Source organism: Protomyctophum parallelum (genome assembly GCF_964188405.1).
Source record: "Protomyctophum parallelum genome assembly, chromosome: 8".
NCBI classification, from domain to species: Eukaryota; Metazoa; Chordata; class Actinopteri; order Myctophiformes; family Myctophidae; genus Protomyctophum; species Protomyctophum parallelum.
In genome coordinates this window covers 18,913,793-18,937,719 of record NC_139703.1, presented here as the reverse complement: position 1 = coordinate 18,937,719, position 23,927 = coordinate 18,913,793, and the positions used below count along the sequence as shown (strand labels likewise).

The 23,927-nt window shown below is 42.6% G+C and overlaps 1 protein-coding gene across 1 annotated transcript in view; it reads right to left on the bottom strand.

The window, feature by feature from the left end:
• The window catches only part of LOC310863414 (copine-8-like), a gene marked incomplete at both ends in the record, with an annotated part of 239,759 nt that overhangs the window by 162,291 nt on the left and 53,541 nt on the right, over positions 1-23,927 (bottom strand). The window contains 2 exon segments of the mRNA XM_083771725.1: positions 8,261-8,307; positions 15,061-15,101. Coding sequence (XP_083627851.1) covers positions 8,261-8,307; positions 15,061-15,101 — 88 coding nt within the window.

Here is a 23,927-nt window from a genome sequence, read left to right as displayed (position 1 = left end):
GGGTTAATATACAAATAGTAATATACAAATAGTAAGACAAAGTAATCAAACATAGGCCCAGGCCGTGGCGTAACGGTCTGGGCACCGGACTGGTAATCCAGTCGCAGTGTGCCGCGGGTTCGACTCCCGAGCCCGACACGGCCTTTACTGCATGTCATCCCCCCATCTCTCTCCCGTTTCCTGTCAGCCTACTGTCTGTCCCTTCAAAAATCAATAAAAGGCGTAAGCCGCAAAAAAAAAAAAAAAAGAAAAAAAAAAAAAGTAATCAAACATAGGTATGGAAAAAAAAAATATATATATATATACATTATTTGCACTTGTGAAGTGTGTGTGTGTGTGTTTGTGTGTGTGTGCGCGTGTGTCTGAGTCCGAGTATGTCTGAGTATGCACAATAAGGCTACATTACGTTAGAATCAATTTATCGGAGAGGGTAACTGATCACACCGAGGTTGGAATTAGGGTTGGAACCAGATTTGGAATCGGACCGCTACGTGAGAATGACCGCCTTTGGTTAAATGGAATCCGTTATAATTCATCCTCGTCGACGCGTGACGCGACAGGAGCACCGTTCGCATCTAATGTCGGAGGCATTTGGTGGATCGGATGTTGTCCCGACTTGTCGATATATCACCGAGTTAGGGGGGTGAGTTAGGGGGCTGGTCTTTTGGTGTTCATCATGTTATGCTTTAGCTATTGAAAAATAGCAGATCTACCGAGTGGCGCGCTACAAGCTTGTAGGTCTGCTATTTTTTGAAAAGTCGAAGAACGACTGACATTTTTAGAATCTGATCTCAGGTCAGAATGGGTTAATCAGACCAGTGTGTGTCCAGTGGAAACCTCGAATGAATCTGATCTCAGGTCAGAATGGCTTATTATAGCTATAACTCCTGGAAACCCCTACTTCCCAACACAAAGCGTGACATGCATCTACTCCTATATACTGTCTAACACACACGCGCACATGCACGCGCACGCGCACACGCACACGCACACACACACACACACACACACACACACACACACACACACACACACCCTTGAAGTGACTGACCACTCTGAAAACAGAAGCCTGTTAAACTTGTTTCTCGTCACCCTCAAAATCCTTACGTCACGAGAGACCCTGAGCGTTATTTCAATTGATGCTCGACAGGAAGGTTATCGAGTCATTCGAGTGATCAAGACGCACCGCAACCGCACACCACACACACACACACACGCACGGACACACACGCACGGACACACCGACACACAAACACACATACTGTACACACATACACACAGACACACATATACACACACACACACGCACGGACACACACGCACGGACACACAGACACACATACACACGGAAGGCTAAGCAAACTGGAGCGCATGCGGTTGTCTCTGTGGCGCCATAACAGAACAGGGTCAGTCATAACAGAACAGTCATAACAGAACAGGGTCAGTCATAACAGAACAGGGTCAGTCATAACAGAACAGGGTCAGTCATAACAGAACAGTCATAACAGAACAGGGTCAGTCATAACAGAACAGGGTCAGTCATAACAGAACAGGGTCAGTCATAACAGAACAGGGTCAGTCATAACAGAACAGGGTCAGTGATAACAGAACAGGGTCAGTCATAACAGAACAGGGTCAGTCATAACAGAACAGGGTCAGTCATAACAGAACAGTCATAACAGAACAGGGTCAGTCATAACAGAACAGGGTCAGTCATAACAGATCAGGGTCAGTCATAACAGAACAGGGTCAGTCATAACAGAACAGGGTCAGTCATAACAGAACAGGGTCAGTCATAACAGAACAGGGTCAGTCATAACAGAACAGTCATAACAGAACAGGGTCAGTCATAACAGAACAGGGTCAGTCATAACAGAACAGGGTCAGTCATAACAGAACAGGGTCAGTGATAACAGAACAGGGTCAGTCATAACAGAACAGGGTCAGTCATAACAGAACAGGGTCAGTCATAACAGAACAGTCATAACAGAACAGGGTCAGTCATAACAGAACAGGGTCAGTCATAACAGATCAGGGTCAGTCATAACAGAACAGGGTCAGTCATAACAGAACAGGGTCAGTCATAACAGAACAGGGTCAGTCATAACAGAACAGGGTCAGTCATAACAGAACAGGGTCAGTCATAACAGAACAGGGTCAGTCATAACAGAACAGGGTCAGTCATAACAGAACAGGGTCAGTCATAACAGAACAGGGTCAGTCATAACAGAACAGTCATAACAGAACAGGGTCAGTCATAACAGAACAGTCATAACAGAACAGGGTCAGTCATAACAGAACAGTCATAACAGAACAGGGTCAGTCATAACAGAACAGGGTCAGTCATAACAGAACAGTCATAACAGAACAGGGTCAGTCATAACAGAACAGTCATAACAGAACAGGGTCAGTCATAACAGAACAGTCATAACAGAACAGGGTCAGTCATAACAGAACAGGGTCAGTCATAACAGAACAGTCATAACAGAACAGGGTCAGTCATAACAGAACAGTCATAACAGAACAGGGTCAGTCATAACAGAACAGGGTCAGTCATAACAGAACAGTCATAACAGAACAGGGTCAGTCAAAACAGAACAGGGTCAGTCAAAACAGAACAGGGTCAGTGTGAAAGGGAGGGATTTGGTCGGCCTTGTTGGATTACTGCGAACCAACTCCAAATCACATGTGGTGCACGTACGCGCGCACGTGTGTGTGTGTGTGTGTGTGTGTGTGTGTGTGTGTGTGTGTGTGTGTGTGTGTGTGTGTGTGTGTGTGTGTGTGTGTGTGTGTGTGTGTGTGTGTGTGTGTGTGTGTGTGTGTGTGTGTGTGTGTGTGACCGGCTGCCCTTAGAACCGTGTAGACACTTTGAAGGACTTTAAACTCTAAAGTGGTCCAAGTACAGAGCCAATGAACACAGGTCTATAGAGGGTCAATTAAACAGAGGCTGTGCCATAATCTCGCGATGGAGAAAGGCCGTCATAGGCAGACCTGTATCCCGAGAGAAGACAGACTATGCACCCACTGCACACTAAATGAAGTGGAAACCGAGCTACACTTCCTAACCATCTGTCCATTGTATACCAAGACATCAGACACACATACTTCCCACAGATTACAACCACACACAGAGATTTTGAAAACATGACCAATGACAAAAAAACTCCCATATCCGCTGGGCGAAGTACGACAATGTGCAAAACACAGCAGCAAGATGTGTGAGTTGCTGTGACAGGAGAAGGATATCAAATGGAACACAACCACCGTAAAGACTAATCATTGTGTATATTCCTGCACTATACCTGCATCGAGAGATACCCGGCCTCCATCCATCCCTCCATCCGCGAGCGATCTGCTCAAACGGCTGCAGTCACACATTCCGAGCTTGCCTCCGGGACTCGCGTTATTGTGTGTTTTATTGTTGTTTTATTGTTGCGATGTTGTGTTATCTGCTATGGGGAATGTGTTGGCGGGGCTTAATGTATTTTTTTTATTACACCAATTCATCCATATTTTATACGTGTGTGTATAAATGTGTCAGAGTCACGGCCAACATGGGACTGTACAGTATAGCTCAGCTGCATAATACATCCGTATACAGTAGAACCATAACACTGCTGTCATGAATAAAATATTGTTCCGATAAACCCCCAACGCTCATTAACCCATTCTGACCTGAGATCAGATTCTAAAAATGTCTTCTATACATCCTGACAGTTTTCTGAAAAAGCTATGTTTCTATGTCAGTCGTTCTTCGATTTTTCAAAAATAGCAGACCTACAAGCTCGTAGCTTGAGCTATGAGCTTGTAGATCTGCTATTTTTCAATAGCTAAATCATAACATAATGCTAACACCAAAAGGGGTTGCCGCCCAAAATGGGTTAAAATATACATACAGTAGATAACAGTATAGCCCTTGTACTGTAAGATATTGGCATTGGCCGAACGTGTGGCCCAATTATGCTGTATATATACAGTATAGCGCTGTTTGAACCGTTATAGGTGAATATAGAATGAAAACATAATCTGTTGGATTTTGGCGTGCAGTGCATGGCGTGCACAGACATTTAGAGGGGCAGGACAGGGGCGTGCACAGACATTTAGAGGGGGCAGGACAGGGGCGTGCACAGACATTTAGAGGGGCAGGACAGGGGCGTGCACAGACATTTAGAGGGGCAGGACAGGGGCGTGCACAGACATTTAGAGGGGCAGGACAGGGGCGTGCACAGACATTTAGAGGGGCAGGACAGTGGCGTGCACAATTGTAGTATATTAGTATAGTATATTAGTTTTAGTATGTTTTTAGTTGCTGCTGTTTTGTGTATTTCTTTGTGTTACAGTAAAATTACCTACTTTGCTACTGTGTGCTTCGACGAAGATGCCTGTGTGTGTGTGTGTGTGTGTGTGTGTGTGTGTGTGTGGTGTGTGATCCAGGCTGCCTCTTTGCCTAACCCCGGGCGGTGTAACATCTGTGACAGCGGCTGCTTTTGGCCCCCAGAGGGAACAGCTTTGGCCCCCAGAGGGAACGGCACTGAACCAGAAGCTATCTGTCTGTCTGTCACAACCCTGCATGGCTTCCCTCCTGGGAACCCACACATGGAGAAGGGGATTTTTACACCAGGTGGACTTAATTGTGCTCAGGAATGTTCGCAAGAGAGATGGAACGATGGACTTTTGTTCTCTCCCCTTCAGTCCTTAAAACCTCAGACAAGAGTAGACCCAATTAATGCCAGATCTGATGCCTATATATATATATATATATATATATATATATATATATATAGACTACCAATTACTGGGGGTTTTGTGACTAGATGTTTCGTAGAGAAAATAAGAAAATCGAAAACAAGAAATGTGCCAAATCCTTCCCTGTAAACCTGCTGTTCAAAAACAGCAGGTTTTTCAAGCTCACAGTGTGAGCTCTAATTAGAGTGTTTTGAAAATGTTTGGAGAGTGTTGAAACCGTTTGCCTGTAATGCTAGTCCAAAATAAAGAAGCGCAGGTTGAAAGTGGTAAAAACATAAGAGCAGCTGCTGTGCATAATTGTCAATTATAAAATAAAATAAATTGTTTTGTAAATAAAAAGTCAAATATCGGCCAGACTGATGCATGATTCAGTTTAAAAATCATGGATTTTTCCTAACACTAACCTCAGTAAAACTATGCCTAAACCTAACCCTTTACCTAAACTCAACCTCAGTAAAACTATGCCTAAACCCAACCTCAGTAAAACTATGCCTAAACCTAACCTCAGTAAAACTATGCCTAAACCCAACCTCATTAAAACTATGCCTAAACCTAACCTCAGTAAAACTATGCCTAAACCCAACCTCAGTAAAACTATGCCTAAACCTAACCCTAACCCTAACTCAACCTCAGTAAAACTATGCCTAAACCTAACCTCAGTAAAACTATGCCTAAACCCAACCTCATTAAAACTATGCCTAAACCTAACCTCAGTAAAACTATGCCTAAACCCAACCTCATTAAAACTATGCCTAAACCTAACCTCAGTAAAACTATGCCTAAACCCAACCTCAGTAAAACTATGCCTAAACCTAACCCTAACCCTAACTCAACCTCAGTAAAACTATGCCTAAACCTAACCTCAGTAAAACTATGCCTAAACCCAACCTCATTAAAACTATGCCTAAACCTAACCTCAGTAAAACTATGCCTAAACCCAACCTCATTAAAACTATGCCTAAAGCTAACCTCAGTAAAACTATGCCTAAACCCAACCTCAGTCAAACTATGCCTAAACCTAACCCTAACCCTAACTCAACCTCAGTAAAACTATGCCTAAACCTAACCTCAGTAAAACTATGCCTAAACCCAACCTCATTAAAACTATGCCTAAACCTAACCCTATACCTAAACTTAACCTCAGTAAAACTATGCCTAAATCTAACCCTATACCTAAACTTAACCTCAGTAAAACTATGCCTAAATCTAACCCTATACCTAAACTTAACCTCAGTAAAACTATGCCTAAATCTAACCCTATACCTAAACTCAACCTCAGTAAAACTATGCCTAACCCTAAACTTATTTCTAAGCTTACAAAATAAAGAATACAAGAACTGCCGCACTGAGCGGTCGGAGTGAGGTCGGTGTAAAAACTAATTGAGGGGCGAGATGGTTTAGGGGCGACCGTACCCTTTCAGATGGTTTAGGGGGGCGACCGTACCCTTTCAGATGGTTTAGGGGGGCGACCGTACCCTTTCAGATGGTTTAGGGGGGCGACCGTACCCTTTCAGATGGTTTAGGGGGGCGAACGTACCCTTTCAGATGGTTTAGGGGGGCGACCGTACCCTTTCAGATGGTTTAGGGGGGCGACCGTACCCTTTCAGATGGTTTAGGGGGGCGACCGTACCCTTTCAGATGGTTTAGGGGGGCGACCGTACCCTTTCAGATGGTTTAGGGGGGCGACCGTACCCTTTCAGATGGTTTAGGGGGGCGACCGTACCCTTTCAGATGGTTTAGGGGGCGACCGTACCCTTTCAGATGGTTTAGGGGGCGACCGTACCCTTTCAGATGGTTTAGGGGGCGACCGTACCCTTTCAGATGGTTTAGGGGGGCGACCGTACCCTTTCAGATGGTTTAGGGGGCGACCGTACCCTTTCAGATGCTTTAGGGGGCGACCGTACCCTTTCAGATGGTTTAGGGGGCGACCGTACCCTTTCAGATGGTTTAGGGGGCGACCGTACCCTTTCAGATGGTTTAGGGGGGCGACCGTACCCTTTCAGATGGTTTAGGGGGCGACCGTACCCTTTCAGATGGTTTAGGGGGCGACCGTACCCTTTCAGATGGTTTAGGGGGCGACCGTACCCTTTCAGATGGTTTAGGGGGCGACCGTACCCTTTCAGATGGTGTAGGGGGCGACCGTACCCTTTCAGATGGTTTAGGGGGGCGACCGTACCCTTTCAGATGGTTTAGGGGGCGACCGTACCCTTTCAGATGGTTTAGGGGGGCGACCGTACCCTTTCAGATGGTTTAGGGGGGCGACCGTACCCTTTCAGATGGTTTAGGGGGGCGACCGTACCCTTTCAGATGGTTTAGGGGGCGACCGTACCCTTTCAGATGGTTTAGGGGGCGACCGTACCCTTTCAGATGGTTTAGGGGGGCGACCGTACCCTTTCAGATGGTTTAGGGGGGCGACCGTACCCTTTCAGATGGTTTAGGGGGCGACCGTACCCTTTCAGATGGTTTAGGGGGCGACCGTACCCTTTCAGATGGTTTAGGGGGGCGACCGTACCCTTTCAGATGGTTTAGGGGGGCGACCGTACCCTTTCAGATGGTTTAGGGGGCGACCGTACCCTTTCAGATGGTTTAGGGGGGCGACCGTACCCTTTCAGATGGTTTAGGGGGCGACCGTACCCTTTCAGATGGTTTAGGGGGGCGACCGTACCCTTTCAGATGGTTTAGGGGGGCGACCGTACCCTTTCAGATGGTTTAGGGGGGCGACCGTACCCTTTCAGATGGTTTAGGGGGCGACCGTACCCTTTCAGATGGTTTAGGGGGCGACCGTACCCTTTCAGATGGTTTAGGGGGGCGACCGTACCCTTTCAGATGGTTTAGGGGGGCGACCGTACCCTTTCAGATGGTTTAGGGGGCGACCGTACCCTTTCAGATGGTTTAGGGGGCGACCGTACCCTTTCAGATGGTTTAGGGGGGCGACCGTACCCTTTCAGATGGTTTAGGGGGGCGACCGTACCCTTTCAGATGGTTTAGGGGGCGACCGTACCCTTTCAGATGGTTTAGGGGCGACCGTACCCTTTCAGATGGTTTAGGGGGCGACCGTACCCTTTCAGATGGTTTAGGGGGCGACCGTACCCTTTCAGATGGTTTAGGGGGCGACCGTACCCTTTCAGATGGTTTAGGGGGGCGACCGTACCCTTTCAGATGGTTTAGGGGGCGACCGTACCCTTTCAGATGGTTTAGGGGGCGACCGTACCCTTTCAGATGGTTTAGGGGGGCGACCGTACCCTTTCAGATGGTTTAGGGGGGCGACCGTACCCTTTCAGATGGTTTAGGGGGCGACCGTACCCTTTCAGATGGTTTAGGGGCGACCGTACCCTTTCAGATGGTTTAGGGGGCGACCGTACCCTTTCAGATGGTTTAGGGGGCGACCGTACCCTTTCAGATGGTTTAGGGGGCGACCGTACCCTTTCACACAAGTGTAATGTATTTTGTTACCTTACAATAACAACAATTATAAGTTTCTCACTGTGTAGATCTTTATATGTTTCACTCTCACCTCTCTCCACTGTTTGGTCTCAACGCCTTGGGTGTACAGCACACACACTGGAAGGAAAGAAAGAAAGAAAGAAAGAAAGATCACAGAGAGACAGATCAATAGCTCTGGTACGATGGACAGGAACACAGGCCCATATGAGCACAACACAACCTTTAACCCATTCTGACCTGAGATCAGATTCGAAAAAAATCTTCTATGTCAGTCGCTCTTCGATTTATTTATTTTTAGCAGACCTACAAGCTCGTAGCGCGCGTGAGCTTGTAGATCTGCTATTTTTCAATAGCTAAAGCACGACATGATGCTAACACTAAAATGGGTTCCCGTTCAGAATGGGTTCATCTGTGACCTGAAACCTTCTATCTCTACATCGTTGTATCTCTAATATTATAATACGTCTTTGAGGTGTAAGAGTCTCACGTGAAAGTATAAAGCCTCGAAGACCAGATTATCAAATCCAATCCACGTTATTATTTATAAAGCACATTTAAAACAAAGTCTGCAGTACCAAAGAGAAAACAACGAAATACTAAAATACCAATAGCAAAACAACAACACATTATACTGAACAAATGATAGCTATATCGTTCAGAACAACAACACATTATACTGAACAAATGATAGCTATATCGTTCAGAACAACAACACATTATACTGAACAAATGATAGCTATATCGTTCAGAACAACAACACATTATACTGAACAAATGATAGCTATATCGTTCAGAACAACAACACATTATACTGAACAAATGATAGCTATATCGTTCAGAACAACAACACATTATACTGAACAAATGATAGCTATATCGTTCAGAAGAACAACACATTATACTGAACAAATGATAGCTATATCGTTCAGAACAACAACACATTATACTGAACAAATGATAGCTATATCGTTCAGAAGAACAACACATTATACTGAACAAATGATAGCTATATCGTTCAGAACAACAACACATTATACTGAACAAATGATAGCTATATCGTTCAGAACAACAACACATTATACTGAACAAATGATAGCTATATCGTTCAGAACAACAACACATTATACTGAACAAATGATAGCTATATCGTTCAGAACAACAACACATTATACTGAACAAATGATAGCTATATCGTTCAGAACAACAACACATTATACTGAACAAATGATAGCTATATCGTTCAGAAGAACAACACAGTATACTGAACAAATGATAGCTATATCGTTCAGAACAACAACACATTATACTGAACAAATGATAGCTATATCGTTCAGAACAACAACACATTATACTGAACAAATGATAGCTATATCGTTCAGAACAACAACACATTATACTGAACAAATGATAGCTATATCGTTAAGAAGAACAACACATTATACTGAACAAATGATAGCTATATCGTTCAGAAGAACAACACATTATACTGAACAAATGATAGCTATATCGTTCAGAACAACAACACATTATACTGAACAAATGATAGCTATATCGTTCAGAACAACAACACATTATACTGAACAAATGATAGCTATATCGTTCAGAACAACAACACATTATACTGAACAAATGATAGCTATATCGTTCAGAACAACAACACATTATACTGAACAAATGATAGCTATATCGTTCAGAACAACAACACATTATACTGAACAAATGATAGCTATATCGTTCAGAACAACAACACATTATACTGAACAAATGATAGCTATATCGTTCAGAACAACAACACATTATACTGAACAAATGATAGCTATATCGTTCAGAACAACAACACATTATACTGAACAAATGATAGCTATATCGTTCAGAACAACAACACATTATACTGAACAAATGATAGCTATATCGTTCAGAAGAACAACACAGTATACTGAACAAATGATAGCTATATCGTTCAGAACAACAACACATTATACTGAACAAATGATAGCTATATCGTTCAGAACAACAACACATTATACTGAACAAATGATAGCTATATCGTTCAGAACAACAACATATTATACTGAACAAATGATAGCTATATCGTTCAGAACAACAACACATTATACTGAACAAATGATAGCTATATCGTTCAGAACAACAACACATTATACTGAACAAATGATAGCTATATCGTTCAGAACAACAACACATTATACTGAACAAATGATAGCTATATCGTTCAGAACAACAACACATTATACTGAACAAATGATAGCTATATCGTTCAGAACAACAACACATTATACTGAACAAATGATAGCTATATCGTTCAGAACAACAACACATTATACTGAACAAATGATAGCTATATCGTTCAGAACAACAACACATTATACTGAACAAATGATAGCTATATCGTTCAGAACAACAACACATTATACTGAACAAATGATAGCTATATCGTTCAGAACAACAACACATTATACTGAACAAATGATAGCTATATCGTTAAGAAGAACAACACATTATACTGAACAAATGATAGCTATATCGTTCAGAAGAACAACACATTATACTGAACAAATGATAGCTATATCGTTCAGAACAACAACACATTATACTGAACAAATGATAGCTATATCGTTCAGAACAACAACACATTATACTGAACAAATGATAGCTATATCGTTCAGAACAACAACACATTATACTGAACAAATGATAGCTATATCGTTCAGAACAACAACACATTATACTGAACAAATGATAGCTATATCGTTCAGAACAACAACACATTATACTGAACAAATGATAGCTATATCGTTCAGAACAACAACACATTATACTGAACAAATGATAGCTATATCGTTCAGAACAACAACACATTATACTGAACAAATGATAGCTATATCGTTCAGAACAACAACACATTATACTGAACAAATGATAGCTATATCGTTCAGAACAACAACACATTATACTGAACAAATGATAGCTATATCGTTCAGAAGAACAACACAGTATACTGAACAAATGATAGCTATATCGTTCAGAACAACAACACATTATACTGAACAAATGATAGCTATATCGTTCAGAACAACAACACATTATACTGAACAAATGATAGCTATATCGTTCAGAACAACAATATATTATACTGAACAAATGATAGCTATATCGTTCAGAACAACAACACATTATACTGAACAAATGATAGCTATATCGTTCAGAACAACAACACATTATACTGAACAAATGATAGCTATATCGTTCAGAACAACAACACATTATACTGAACAAATGATAGCTATATCGTTCAGAACAACAACACATTATACTGAACAAATGATAGCTATATCGTTCAGAACAACAACACATTATACTGAACAAATGATAGCTATATCGTTCAGAACAACAACACATTATACTGAACAAATGATAGCTATATCGTTCAGAACAACAACACATTATACTGAACAAATGATAGCTATATCGTTCAGAACAACAACACATTATACTGAACAAATGATAGCTATATCGTTCAGAACAACAACACATTATACTGAACAAATGATAGCTATATCGTTAAGAAGAACAACACATTATACTGAACAAATGATAGCTATATCGTTCAGAACAACAACACATTATACTGAACAAATGATAGCTATATCGTTCAGAACAACAACACATTATACTGAACAAATGATAGCTATATCGTTCAGAACAACAACACATTATACTGAACAAATGATAGCTATATCGTTCAGAACAACAACACATTATACTGAACAAATGATAGCTATATCGTTCAGAACAACAACACATTATACTGAACAAATGATAGCTATATCGTTCAGAACAACAACACATTATACTGAACAAATGATAGCTATATCGTTCAGAACAACAACACATTATACTGAACAAATGATAGCTATATCGTTCAGAACAACAACACATTATACTGAACAAATGATAGCTATATCGTTCAGAACAACAACACATTATACTGAACAAATGATAGCTATATCGTTAAGAAGAACAACACATTATACTGAACAAATGATAGCTATATCGTTCAGAAGAACAACACATTATACTGAACAAATGATAGCTATATCGTTCAGAACAACAACACATTATACTGAACAAATGATAGCTATATCGTTCAGAACAACAACACATTATACTGAACAAATGATAGCTATATCGTTCAGAACAACAACACATTATACTGAACAAATGATAGCTATATCGTTCAGAACAACAACACATTATACTGAACAAATGATAGCTATATCGTTCAGAACAACAACACATTATACTGAACAAATGATAGCTATATCGTTCAGAACAACAACACATTATACTGAACAAATGATAGCTATATCGTTCAGAACAACAACACATTATACTGAACAAATGATAGCTATATCGTTCAGAACAACAACACATTATACTGAACAAATGATAGCTATATCGTTAAGAAGAACAACACATTATACTGAACAAATGATAGCTATATCGTTCAGAAGAACAACACATTATACTGAACAAATGATAGCTATATCGTTCAGAACAACAACACATTATACTGAACAAATGATAGCTATATCGTTCAGAACAACAACACATTATACTGAACAAATGATAGCTATATCGTTCAGAACAACAACACATTATACTGAACAAATGATAGCTATATCGTTCAGAACAACAACACATTATACTGAACAAATGATAGCTATATCGTTCAGAACAACAACACATTATACTGAACAAATGATAGCTATATCGTTCAGAACAACAACACATTATACTGAACAAATGATAGCTATATCGTTCAGAACAACAACACATTATACTGAACAAATGATAGCTATATCGTTCAGAACAACAACACATTATACTGAACAAATGATAGCTATATCGTTCAGAACAACAACACATTATACTGAACAAATGATAGCTATATCGTTCAGAAGAACAACACAGTATACTGAACAAATGATAGCTATATCGTTCAGAACAACAACACATTATACTGAACAAATGATAGCTATATCGTTCAGAACAACAACACATTATACTGAACAAATGATAGCTATATCGTTCAGAACAACAATATATTATACTGAACAAATGATAGCTATATCGTTCAGAACAACAACACATTATACTGAACAAATGATAGCTATATCGTTCAGAACAACAACACATTATACTGAACAAATGATAGCTATATCGTTCAGAACAACAACACATTATACTGAACAAATGATAGCTATATCGTTCAGAACAACAACACATTATACTGAACAAATGATAGCTATATCGTTCAGAACAACAACACATTATACTGAACAAATGATAGCTATATCGTTCAGAACAACAACACATTATACTGAACAAATGATAGCTATATCGTTCAGAACAACAACACATTATACTGAACAAATGATAGCTATATCGTTCAGAACAACAACACATTATACTGAACAAATGATAGCTATATCGTTCAGAAGAACAACACAGTATACTGAACAAATGATAGCTATATCGTTCAGAACAACAACACATTATACTGAACAAATGATAGCTATATCGTTCAGAACAACAACACATTATACTGAACAAATGATAGCTATATCGTTCAGAACAACAATATATTATACTGAACAAATGATAGCTATATCGTTCAGAACAACAACACATTATACTGAACAAATGATAGCTATATCGTTCAGAACAACAACACATTATACTGAACAAATGATAGCTATATCGTTCAGAACAACAACACATTATACTGAACAAATGATAGCTATATCGTTCAGAACAACAACACATTATACTGAACAAATGATAGCTATATCGTTCAGAACAACAACACATTATACTGAACAAATGATAGCTATATCGTTCAGAACAACAACACATTATACTGAACAAATGATAGCTATATCGTTCAGAACAACAACACATTATACTGAACAAATGATAGCTATATCGTTCAGAACAACAACACATTATACTGAACAAATGATAGCTATATCGTTCAGAACAACAACACATTATACTGAACAAATGATAGCTATATCGTTAAGAAGAACAACACATTATACTGAACAAATGATAGCTATATCGTTCAGAAGAACAACACATTATACTGAACAAATGATAGCTATATCGTTCAGAACAACAACACATTATACTGAACAAATGATAGCTATATCGTTCAGAACAACAACACATTATACTGAACAAATGATAGCTATATCGTTCAGAACAACAACACATTATACTGAACAAATGATAGCTATATCGTTCAGAACAACAACACATTATACTGAACAAATGATAGCTATATCGTTCAGAACAACAACACATTATACTGAACAAATGATAGCTATATCGTTCAGAACAACAACACATTATACTGAACAAATGATAGCTATATCGTTCAGAACAACAACACATTATACTGAACAAATGATAGCTATATCGTTCAGAAAAACAACACATTATACTGAACAAATGATATAGCTATATCGTTCAGAAGAATAAGAATTCAGAAAACAAAGACGAAACGTACACCGGTGACGTGAGTGGAACGTGCACGTACACAAACACAAGACAACACATGCACCAATAAAACGCCGTGCACGGGGAAGGGAGAGCGAGGTAGAGAGACAGAGAGAGAGAGGCGTGGGGGGTGTAGTGTAGGGCAGTGATTCTCTAAGAACTGTTTTCATTTGGAGGAAAGGCTGTCGTGACAGACAGATGGTACTCTCAGACAGACAGACAGACAGACAGACAGACAGACAGACAGACAGACAGACAGACAGACAGACAGACAGACGGTATACTCACATGGGTCTGACTTGGAGAAGGTGTCTTTATCGAGGAGATTCCTGGGAAGAGACGAAGAGAAGGCAACGAGAATGAGTCAGGAAATAACACAGTGGTCTGGATGGATTGATTGATTGATTGATTGGTTATAATGGATTGAATTGTTATAGCGCTCAAAGCGCTTTACAACGGTTCATTAACTCATTGGGAGGTGAAGCGAGTTGAAGTGTCCTCACTTCACACATTCACACACCGACGGAGGCGGAGCTCAATGATCAATCAGACTGACTCATTGATCGATTGGTTGAATACTATTATTAGCAGTTTGAAAACACGGAAAACACATGCACACACACACACACACACACACACACACACACACACACACACACACACACACACACACACACACACACACACACACACACACACACACACACACACACACACACACACACACACACACACACACACACACGCAGTAAGGTGAACACGGAAAACATGGTCCATTGTTTAGACAATAAAACAATACATTACATCAACAATAACACAACAAAAACCACCAAAAGCAGTAATATTATGAATTCATTATTCATGTTGAAATATGTTACAGCAAAAAATAAAACATGAGTGAGTCAGATTCATGACCGTGTATAAGCTTCTGATGCACACATAATTTATTTAGGACTGTAAATCCCTGGAACATGTGTGTAATAATAAAATGCCAAATGTTTATTAATGGTCATAAAATACAATAGAACACGAGTTCACTCAAACACCTCACGAGAACACCTAGTGTTCAAATTCTAAACACCTATATGACTGACTTTGATTGTAAAAGCTAAACACGTTTATGTGTTTAAAAAGTGTTACAGGAATTAAACAATTAAAAAGTGTTACAATGTGTTTAAACCTAAATTGTATTATTGTATCATTGTTCCACTGGGGCACTGGCCTATTTGGGACGATGCAAGTTGGAAATAAATGCCCCCAACCAGTTATTATGTCTGTGTCCATTTTGGAACGTGTGTATCGAATTTGAAGTCGGTGGAGCGATCTTTTATATTTTTTATATATCCTCTCTTCATAATGTGAATAATATCCCAAGCGGCACACTTTACTACTAATTTTCGATGGAAATAAGTGAATTAGCACAACACCCCATAGCCCCATTCAATTCCCATTCAATTCAATGCAATTCATTTAGGGCTTATGGTAGGGAAAATAGCCAATAAGGAGCTTTTGCACACAAAAAAAAACACCTGGACCTCTTTGGTGGGGACGTAACGACTACAAATAACACCTGGACCTCTTTGGTGGGGACGTAACGACTACAAATAACACCTGGACCTCTTTGGTGGAGACGTAACAACTACAAATAACACCTGGACCTCTTTGGTGGGGACGTAAAAACTACAAATAACACCTGGACCTCTTTGGTGGGGACGTAACAACTACAAATAACACCTGGACCTCTTTGGTGGGGACGTAACAACTACAAATAACACCTGGACCTCTTTGGTGGGGACGTAACAACTACAAATAACACCTGGACCTCTTTGGTGGGGACGTAACAACTACAAATAACACCTGGACCTCTTTGGTGGGGACGTAACAACTACAAATAACACCTGGACCTCTTTGGTGGGGACGTAACAACTACAAATAACACCTGGACCTCTTTGGTGGGGACGTAACAACTACAAATAACACCTGGACCTCTTTGGTGGGGACGTAACAACTACAAATAACACCTGGACCTCTTTGGTGGGGACGTAACAACTACAAATAACACCTGGACCTCTTTGGTGGGGACGTAACAACTACAAATAACACCTGGACCTCTTTGGTGGGGACGTAACGACTACAAATAACACCTGGACCTCTTTGGTGGGGACGTAACGACTACAAATAACACCTGGACCTCTTTGGTGGGGACGTAACAACTAGGGGAGGGGGGGGGGGGGCTTTGCGATTTGCATTGCATCGCTAACGTATCCCTTGAGATACAGCAGCTAGGGTGGATCCAGATGTTAGCCCGTTCTGACCTGAGATCAGATTCTATAAAAAATGTCTTGTATACATCCTGACAGTTTTCTGAAAAAGCTATGTTTCTATTATGTCAGTCGTTCTTCGATTTAAAAAAAATAGCAGACCTACAAGCTCGTAGCGCGCCACTCGGTGGCGCGCTACGAGCTTGTAGGTCTGCTATTTTTTCAATAGCTAAAGCATAACATCATGCTAACGCCAAAAGGGGTTCCCGCCCCAAAATGGGTTAACTGAACTGTGTAAAGTGTTTGCCAAAAGGAATTAATCAATTACACCTGCAGTCGAGCAACGGCAGCACCTTTTGTTTTATCTGCTGTGATGATCAATCTCACACTGGCACGTGGCCCAGATAGATAGAGCCGTGTGTGGCTCTACTGTGTGCGTGCGTGCGTGCGTGCGTGCGTGCGTGCGTGCGTGCGTGCGTGCGTGCGTGCGTGCGTGCGTGCGTGCGTGCGTGCGTGCGTGCGTGTGTGTGTGTGTGTGTGCGTGCGTGCGTGCGTGCATGCGTGCGTGCGTGCGTGTCAGTCACATGGCCGGTTCACCTGGGTGGCTCAAATCGTTCGTATAACAATTGTCCCGAGCTTCAACCCCGACTGAAAGGAAACTAAAATATTGACGGTTCAGCCCCGTCTCTGCAAACAAAAGGCCTTATTTTCATGGACTCAAGTGTGTGTGTCTGTTTGGATCACAAGCAGACAAAGTATAAAAACTGCCCCTTCAATACGAAGCAGACAATCAGAGCCATTTAATTACAGGTGTGCTTGTGCTGGCACAGCCTTCATCAGACAAAATGTACGCCGCTTCCTTCCGCAGAGGAGGAAGATCAATACTTTGTAGTTATGTTTCATAGCATCTTTAAAACACATTGCCTGCCAGATGAAGATGAGATACTCATGTTGTAACTGTCTAAATACTTCACTAAGATATACCCATGTACCTGTCTAGATACTTCACTAAGATACACTATACCTGTCTAAATACTTCACTAAGATATATACCCATGTACCTGTCTAGATACTTCACTAAGATACCCATGTACCTGTCTAAATACTTCACTAAGATACCCATGTACCTGTCTAAATACTTCACTAAGATACCCATGTACCTGTCTAAATACTTCACTAAGATACCCATGTACCTGTCTAAATACTTCACTAAGATACCCATGTACCTGTCTAAATACTTCACTAAGATACCCATGTACCTGTCTAAATACTTCACTAAGATACCCATGTACCTGTCTAAATACTTCACTAAGATACCCATGTACCTGTCTAAATACTTCACTAAGATACCCATGTACCTGTCTAAATACTTCACTAAGATACCCATGTACCTGTCTAAATACTTCCTTATTGTTAATGAAGTCCACACCCACAACACCAGAGGGAGTGCAACAAACCATGTGCAACCCAGATTCGGCACAAACTAAACTAAATTAAATTAATTAATATTTCAATGTCTGTCTGTCTGTCTGTCTGTCTGTCTGTCTGTAAACCATACATACAACATAGCTGTCTGTCTGTCTCTAAACCATTGGTTAGAGGGCGTGATTACATACAAAAAATGGTAAATGGTGCATTTATATAGCACCTTTATCCAAGGCGCTTTACATAGATGGTGCATTACATTCACTCATTCACACACACATTCATACACTGATTGCGGCGGAAGCCATGGAAGGCACCAACCAGCACATCGGGAGCAATATGGGTGTTCAGCGTCTTGCCCAAGGACACTTCGACATGTAGACAGGAGGAGGAGGAGCCGGGATTCTAACCGCCGACCCACGGATCATTGGACGACCTGCTCTACCTCCTGAGCCACAGCCGCCGACAAAGTCAACGCAAGGACGAGAATTGCGCAAACGGGCGGTAGAAAACGGGACGAACCGAGGCAAATTCATAAGATGAAAGCAGCTTAAGAACGTAATCCTCCAGCACCTTCTTCACGTCTACTCCCTGTAAGCTCCCTGTTCCACTAACGTAATCCTCCACCTTCTTCACGTCTACTCCCTGTAACCTCCCTGTTCCACTAACGTAATCCTCCACCTTCTTCAAGTCTCCTCACTGTAACCTCCCTGTTCCACTAACGTAATCCTCCACCTTCTTCACGTCTCCTCACTGTAACCTCCCTGTTCCACTAACGTAATCCTCCACCTTCTTCACGTCTACTCCCTGTAACCTCCCTGTTCCACTAACGTAATCCTCCACCTTCTTCACGTCTCCTCACTGTAACCTCCCTGTTCCACTAACGTAATCCTCCACCTTCTTCATGTCTACTCCCTGTAACCTCCCTGTTCCACTAACGTAATCCTCCACCTTCTTCACGTCTCCTCACTGTAACCTCCCTGTTCCACTAACGTAATCCTCCACCTTCTTCACGTCTCCTCCCTGTAACCTCCCTGTTCCACTAACGTAATCCTCCACCTTCTTCATGTCTACTCCCTGTAACCTCCCTGTTCCACTGACGTAATCCTCCACCTTCTTCACGTCTCCTCACTGTAACCTCACTGTAACCTCACTGTAACCTCCCTGTAACCTCACTGTAACCTCACTGTAACCTCCCTGTAACCTCACTGTAACCTCCCTGTTCCACTCGGGGTTCCTCTCATTCACACACATGTATTCTGTCTCGCTACAGCTAAGCTCCATTCCTCTCCTTTCCAGGGCATATCTCTCTAGCCTGGAAAGGAGTCAGCTGAGGTGGTTCGGGCATGTGGTTGCCTGCATGTGGATGCCTCTCGGGTGCCTCGCTAGAGAGGTCCTCGGTGCATTGCATGTCCCACTGGGAGGAGACCCCGGGGCAGACCAAGGACCACGTCCAACTGGGAGGTGACCCCGGGGCAGACCAAGGACCACGTCCCACTGAGAGGAGACCCCGGGGCAGACCAAGGACCACGTCCAACTGGGAGGAGACCCCGAGGCAGACCAAGGATCACGTCCAACTGGGAGGAGACCCCGGGGCAGACAAAGGATCACGTCCCACTGGGAGGAGACCCCAGGGCAGACCAAGGACCACGTCCAACTGGGAGGAGACCCCGGAGCAGACCAAGGACCACGTCCAACTGGGAGGAGACCCCGGAGCAGACCAAGGACCACGTCCCACTGGGAGGAGACCCCGGAGCAGACCAAGGACCACGTCCCACTGGGAGGAGACCCCGGGGCAGACCAAGGACCACGTCCAACTGGGAGGAGACCCCGGGGCAGACCAAGGACCACGTCCAACTGGGAGGAGACCCCGGGGCAGACCAAGGACCACGTCCAACTGGGAGGAGACCCCGGGGCAGACCAAGGACCACGTCCCACTGGGAGGAGACCCCGGGGCAGACCAAGTACCACGTCCCACTGGGAGGAGACCCCGGGGCAGACCAAGGATCACGTCCCACTGGGAGGAGACCCCGGGGCAGACCAAGGACCACGTCCCACTGGGAGGAGACCCCGGGGCAGACCAAGGACCACGTCCCACTGGGAGGAGACCCCGGGGCAGACCAAGGACCACGTCCCACTGGGAGGAGACCCCGGGGCAGACCAAGGAGCACGTCCCACTGGGAGGAGACCCCGGGGCAGACCAAGGACCACGTCCAACTGGGAGGAGACCCCGGGGCAGAGCAAGGACCACGTCCCACTGGGAGGTGACCCCGGGGCAGACCAAGGACCACGTCCAACTGGGAGGAGACCCCGGGGCAGACCAAGGACCACGTCCCACTGGGAGGATACACAGAGAAACACACACTGCGCAAAAAAACATGGAATACAGATGTGTAATATTACAGTAAGCTCCCGTTAAACTTTCCAACAAACTCCTGTAAACTCCCGAATTGTACTATCACCATCACACCTGTATATTACCGTATATTAACTGTATTATGCTGCTGAACTTGAGGTTTTTACGGGCAAAAATCTATTGCCCATAATTGCCCCCCGTTAACGCAGGGACTGGAAGTTGAAATACAAAGAGATACAAAGAGGTATATCTGCCCGACAGATCGACGGCAAAACCAAATATATGCTGTTGTTGTTTGGCTGAGCCGCGGTCTAATCAACGGCTCGGATTTTGAGAAGTATAACGAGTTGGATCTCCCCCCCCCCCCCCCCCCCCCCCCCCCCGCGGCCTCCTGGAGTCATCGAAACAACGAGGCGCCTCAGTTCTCAGACGGCGAGACGAGACGAGGAGGGCGAACGTCCGAAACGATACACGAGATGTGCTCTTCTCCTTTAGCTTAACCCATTCTGACCTGAGATCAGATTCTAAAAAATGTCTTCTATACATCCTGACAGTTTTCTGAAAAACCCTATGTTTCTGTGTCAGTGGTTCTCAAACTATTCCATTTCAAGGACCCCGAAAAATATTATGAAATTGGCCGCTGACCCCCCCCCCATCTGAAAATATGTTGTTTCAGGGACCCCACCTCCCAGAAGCAAAGATTTGAGTTAAAAGCGTTCGCTCTGAAAGAGTATATATTCAAAGCTTTGCACCACATTTATCAAAAATAGCAGACCTACAAAGCTCATAGCGCGCCACTCGGTGGCGTGCTATGAGCTTGTAGATCTGCTATTTTTTTCAATAGCTATAAAGCATAACGTAATGCTATAAACACCAAAAGGGGTTCCTGCCGCCCAGAATGGTTTAATTGCTGCTTTTTCTGTCAAGCATTTTGACACGGTTTCGCCAACGGCTTCAAAGAGACGTCCTTTCAGATACTCTGGCCGTGAAAAGACCTCCAGACGGCAGAGAGAGGTCGAACAACAGATTTAGTGCCATAAAAACCATATGACAGACAGATACCTTCCGGACTGCCAATGTCTGCCATTGAGCCTCATTGTAAATTAGAAAGCACTATATTTCTAAAACTATGAAACATTTCATAGTAAAAAGTTCCAGCATGTGTCTCCACAATAAGCTGAATAATAAAAAGTGTGAATGGAGTTTCTTCTTTTTTTTCCCCCTGGCATTTTAAACAATTTTTTTGACCCAAGGCCGATTCTACAAAATGTATTATTTTTTCCTGAAAAACCTCTGTTTCTATTATGTCAGTCGTTCTCAAACATTTTCATGTCAAGGACCCCTAAAAAATGGCCACCGACCGACCGATAACATTGCTCTTGGGTGGAAACCTTGCATGTCAGGAAATGTTGAAGATAGCAGATCTACAAGCTCAAGGGCTACACACACCGCGCGTCAAAACAGCCGCCTCCGTTATTTTCAATGAGCCTATCGCACACCGGCGGTGTCCGACGCGCGTTCACGCCTCGCCTGACATCCGATACGCCACTGTTCTATTTTCCAGGCGTTGCCGCGCGGCAACGCAGTGTGTGATGGGCTTGAGTCGGCTATTTCAGTATCAGTATAGTCTCCATATCTGTCCAGCTCTTTATATATACAACGTGTTCATTTCCAGGTTATAGGATGAGTTAACCCAATCTATGCCAAACCCGGATTTTTAAATTTTTATTCAGGTTAATTGAAATGGTGTGGCGATGGCCATTATACAAACCCACTGTTAAATGTGTAAATGTTTTCAAGCATAGTATAGTCTTGCAGCTCTTATCTTCATCCATGATTTTGGAGTGACAAACAACAAGGTATTAACTGTAATGTATCGATGAAGCAACTTTATATTCAAGCGACTGTAATAATTAATCTCTTAGGTATAGATACTGTACAGACATCTCATGATGATAATATAATCTGTTGTGCTTTACAACACTGCCGTTCGAAATGTACAGTAGGCTGCTACGGGTGCAGCCCGTGATCACAATCACAATATTATATGGACCCCAAATACTGTACATAGACTCAGTCATATTCAGAAGTAGTGATGGTGAGGAATGTGTATTTCTGGCCCCTACTCTAGTGCGTGTCATTCTACTCTAGTGCGTGTCATCCACGTATGGCTGAGATTGAGTTGGATTGGAGCGGCACACACACAGCCGACGCCGACGAATGGGAATGTGATGAGAATTAACTAAACATACAGCAGTACAGTAATAGTATTGTCATAATGACTCTTCCATTCTGCTTGGCAACCAAAACCCCCACCATTTTCTGGAGTGTTATTCCTTCCTGACAGGCAGCAAATTGATTGTTTTTTTAAACTATGCTTGTGCGTGCGTCCGTGCGTGCGTGCGTACGTGCGTGTGTGCGTGCGTGCGTGCGTGCATGCGAATTGAACCATCTCTTTAGTCTACACACGCTTTGGTGCAAATGCATACTCTAGGTGATTGATAAGTGTCTGTATTTAACCCATTCTGACCTGAGATCAGATTCTAAAAATGTCTTCTACATCCTGACAGTTTTCTGAAAAAGCCATGTTTCTATGTCAGTCGTTGTTCGATTTTTCAAAAATAGCAGACCTACAAGCTCGTAGCGCGCCACTCAGTGGCGCGCTATATATGAGCTTGTAGATCTGCTATTTTTCAATAGCTAAAGCATAACAATGCTAACACCAAAAGGGGATCCCGCCCAAAATGGGTTAAATGCATCCTCTAGGTGATTGATAAGTGTCTGTATTTAGATTTCCATGTTGTGTTGAAGTGCTCTTTTATCTCCTCGAGGCATTTCACGTCAACATCACACAGATTCAGCAGATTGCTAAAGGAAAATGCCTTTAACTAATTTAGGACTGACACCAGACTCTACAAATGTCTTCTGAAGCATGACAGCTTTCTGAAAAAACCCTGTTTCTTGTCAAACTATTTCATGTCAAATGAAATTGGCCGCTCAAGTTGGCGCAACCAACCCCATCTCAAAATATGTTGTTTCAGGGATAAACAACAAGGGACCCTCCAGAAAGAATAATGAGTGTCAGAGCTGAAATCGACATGTAAATATGAAAT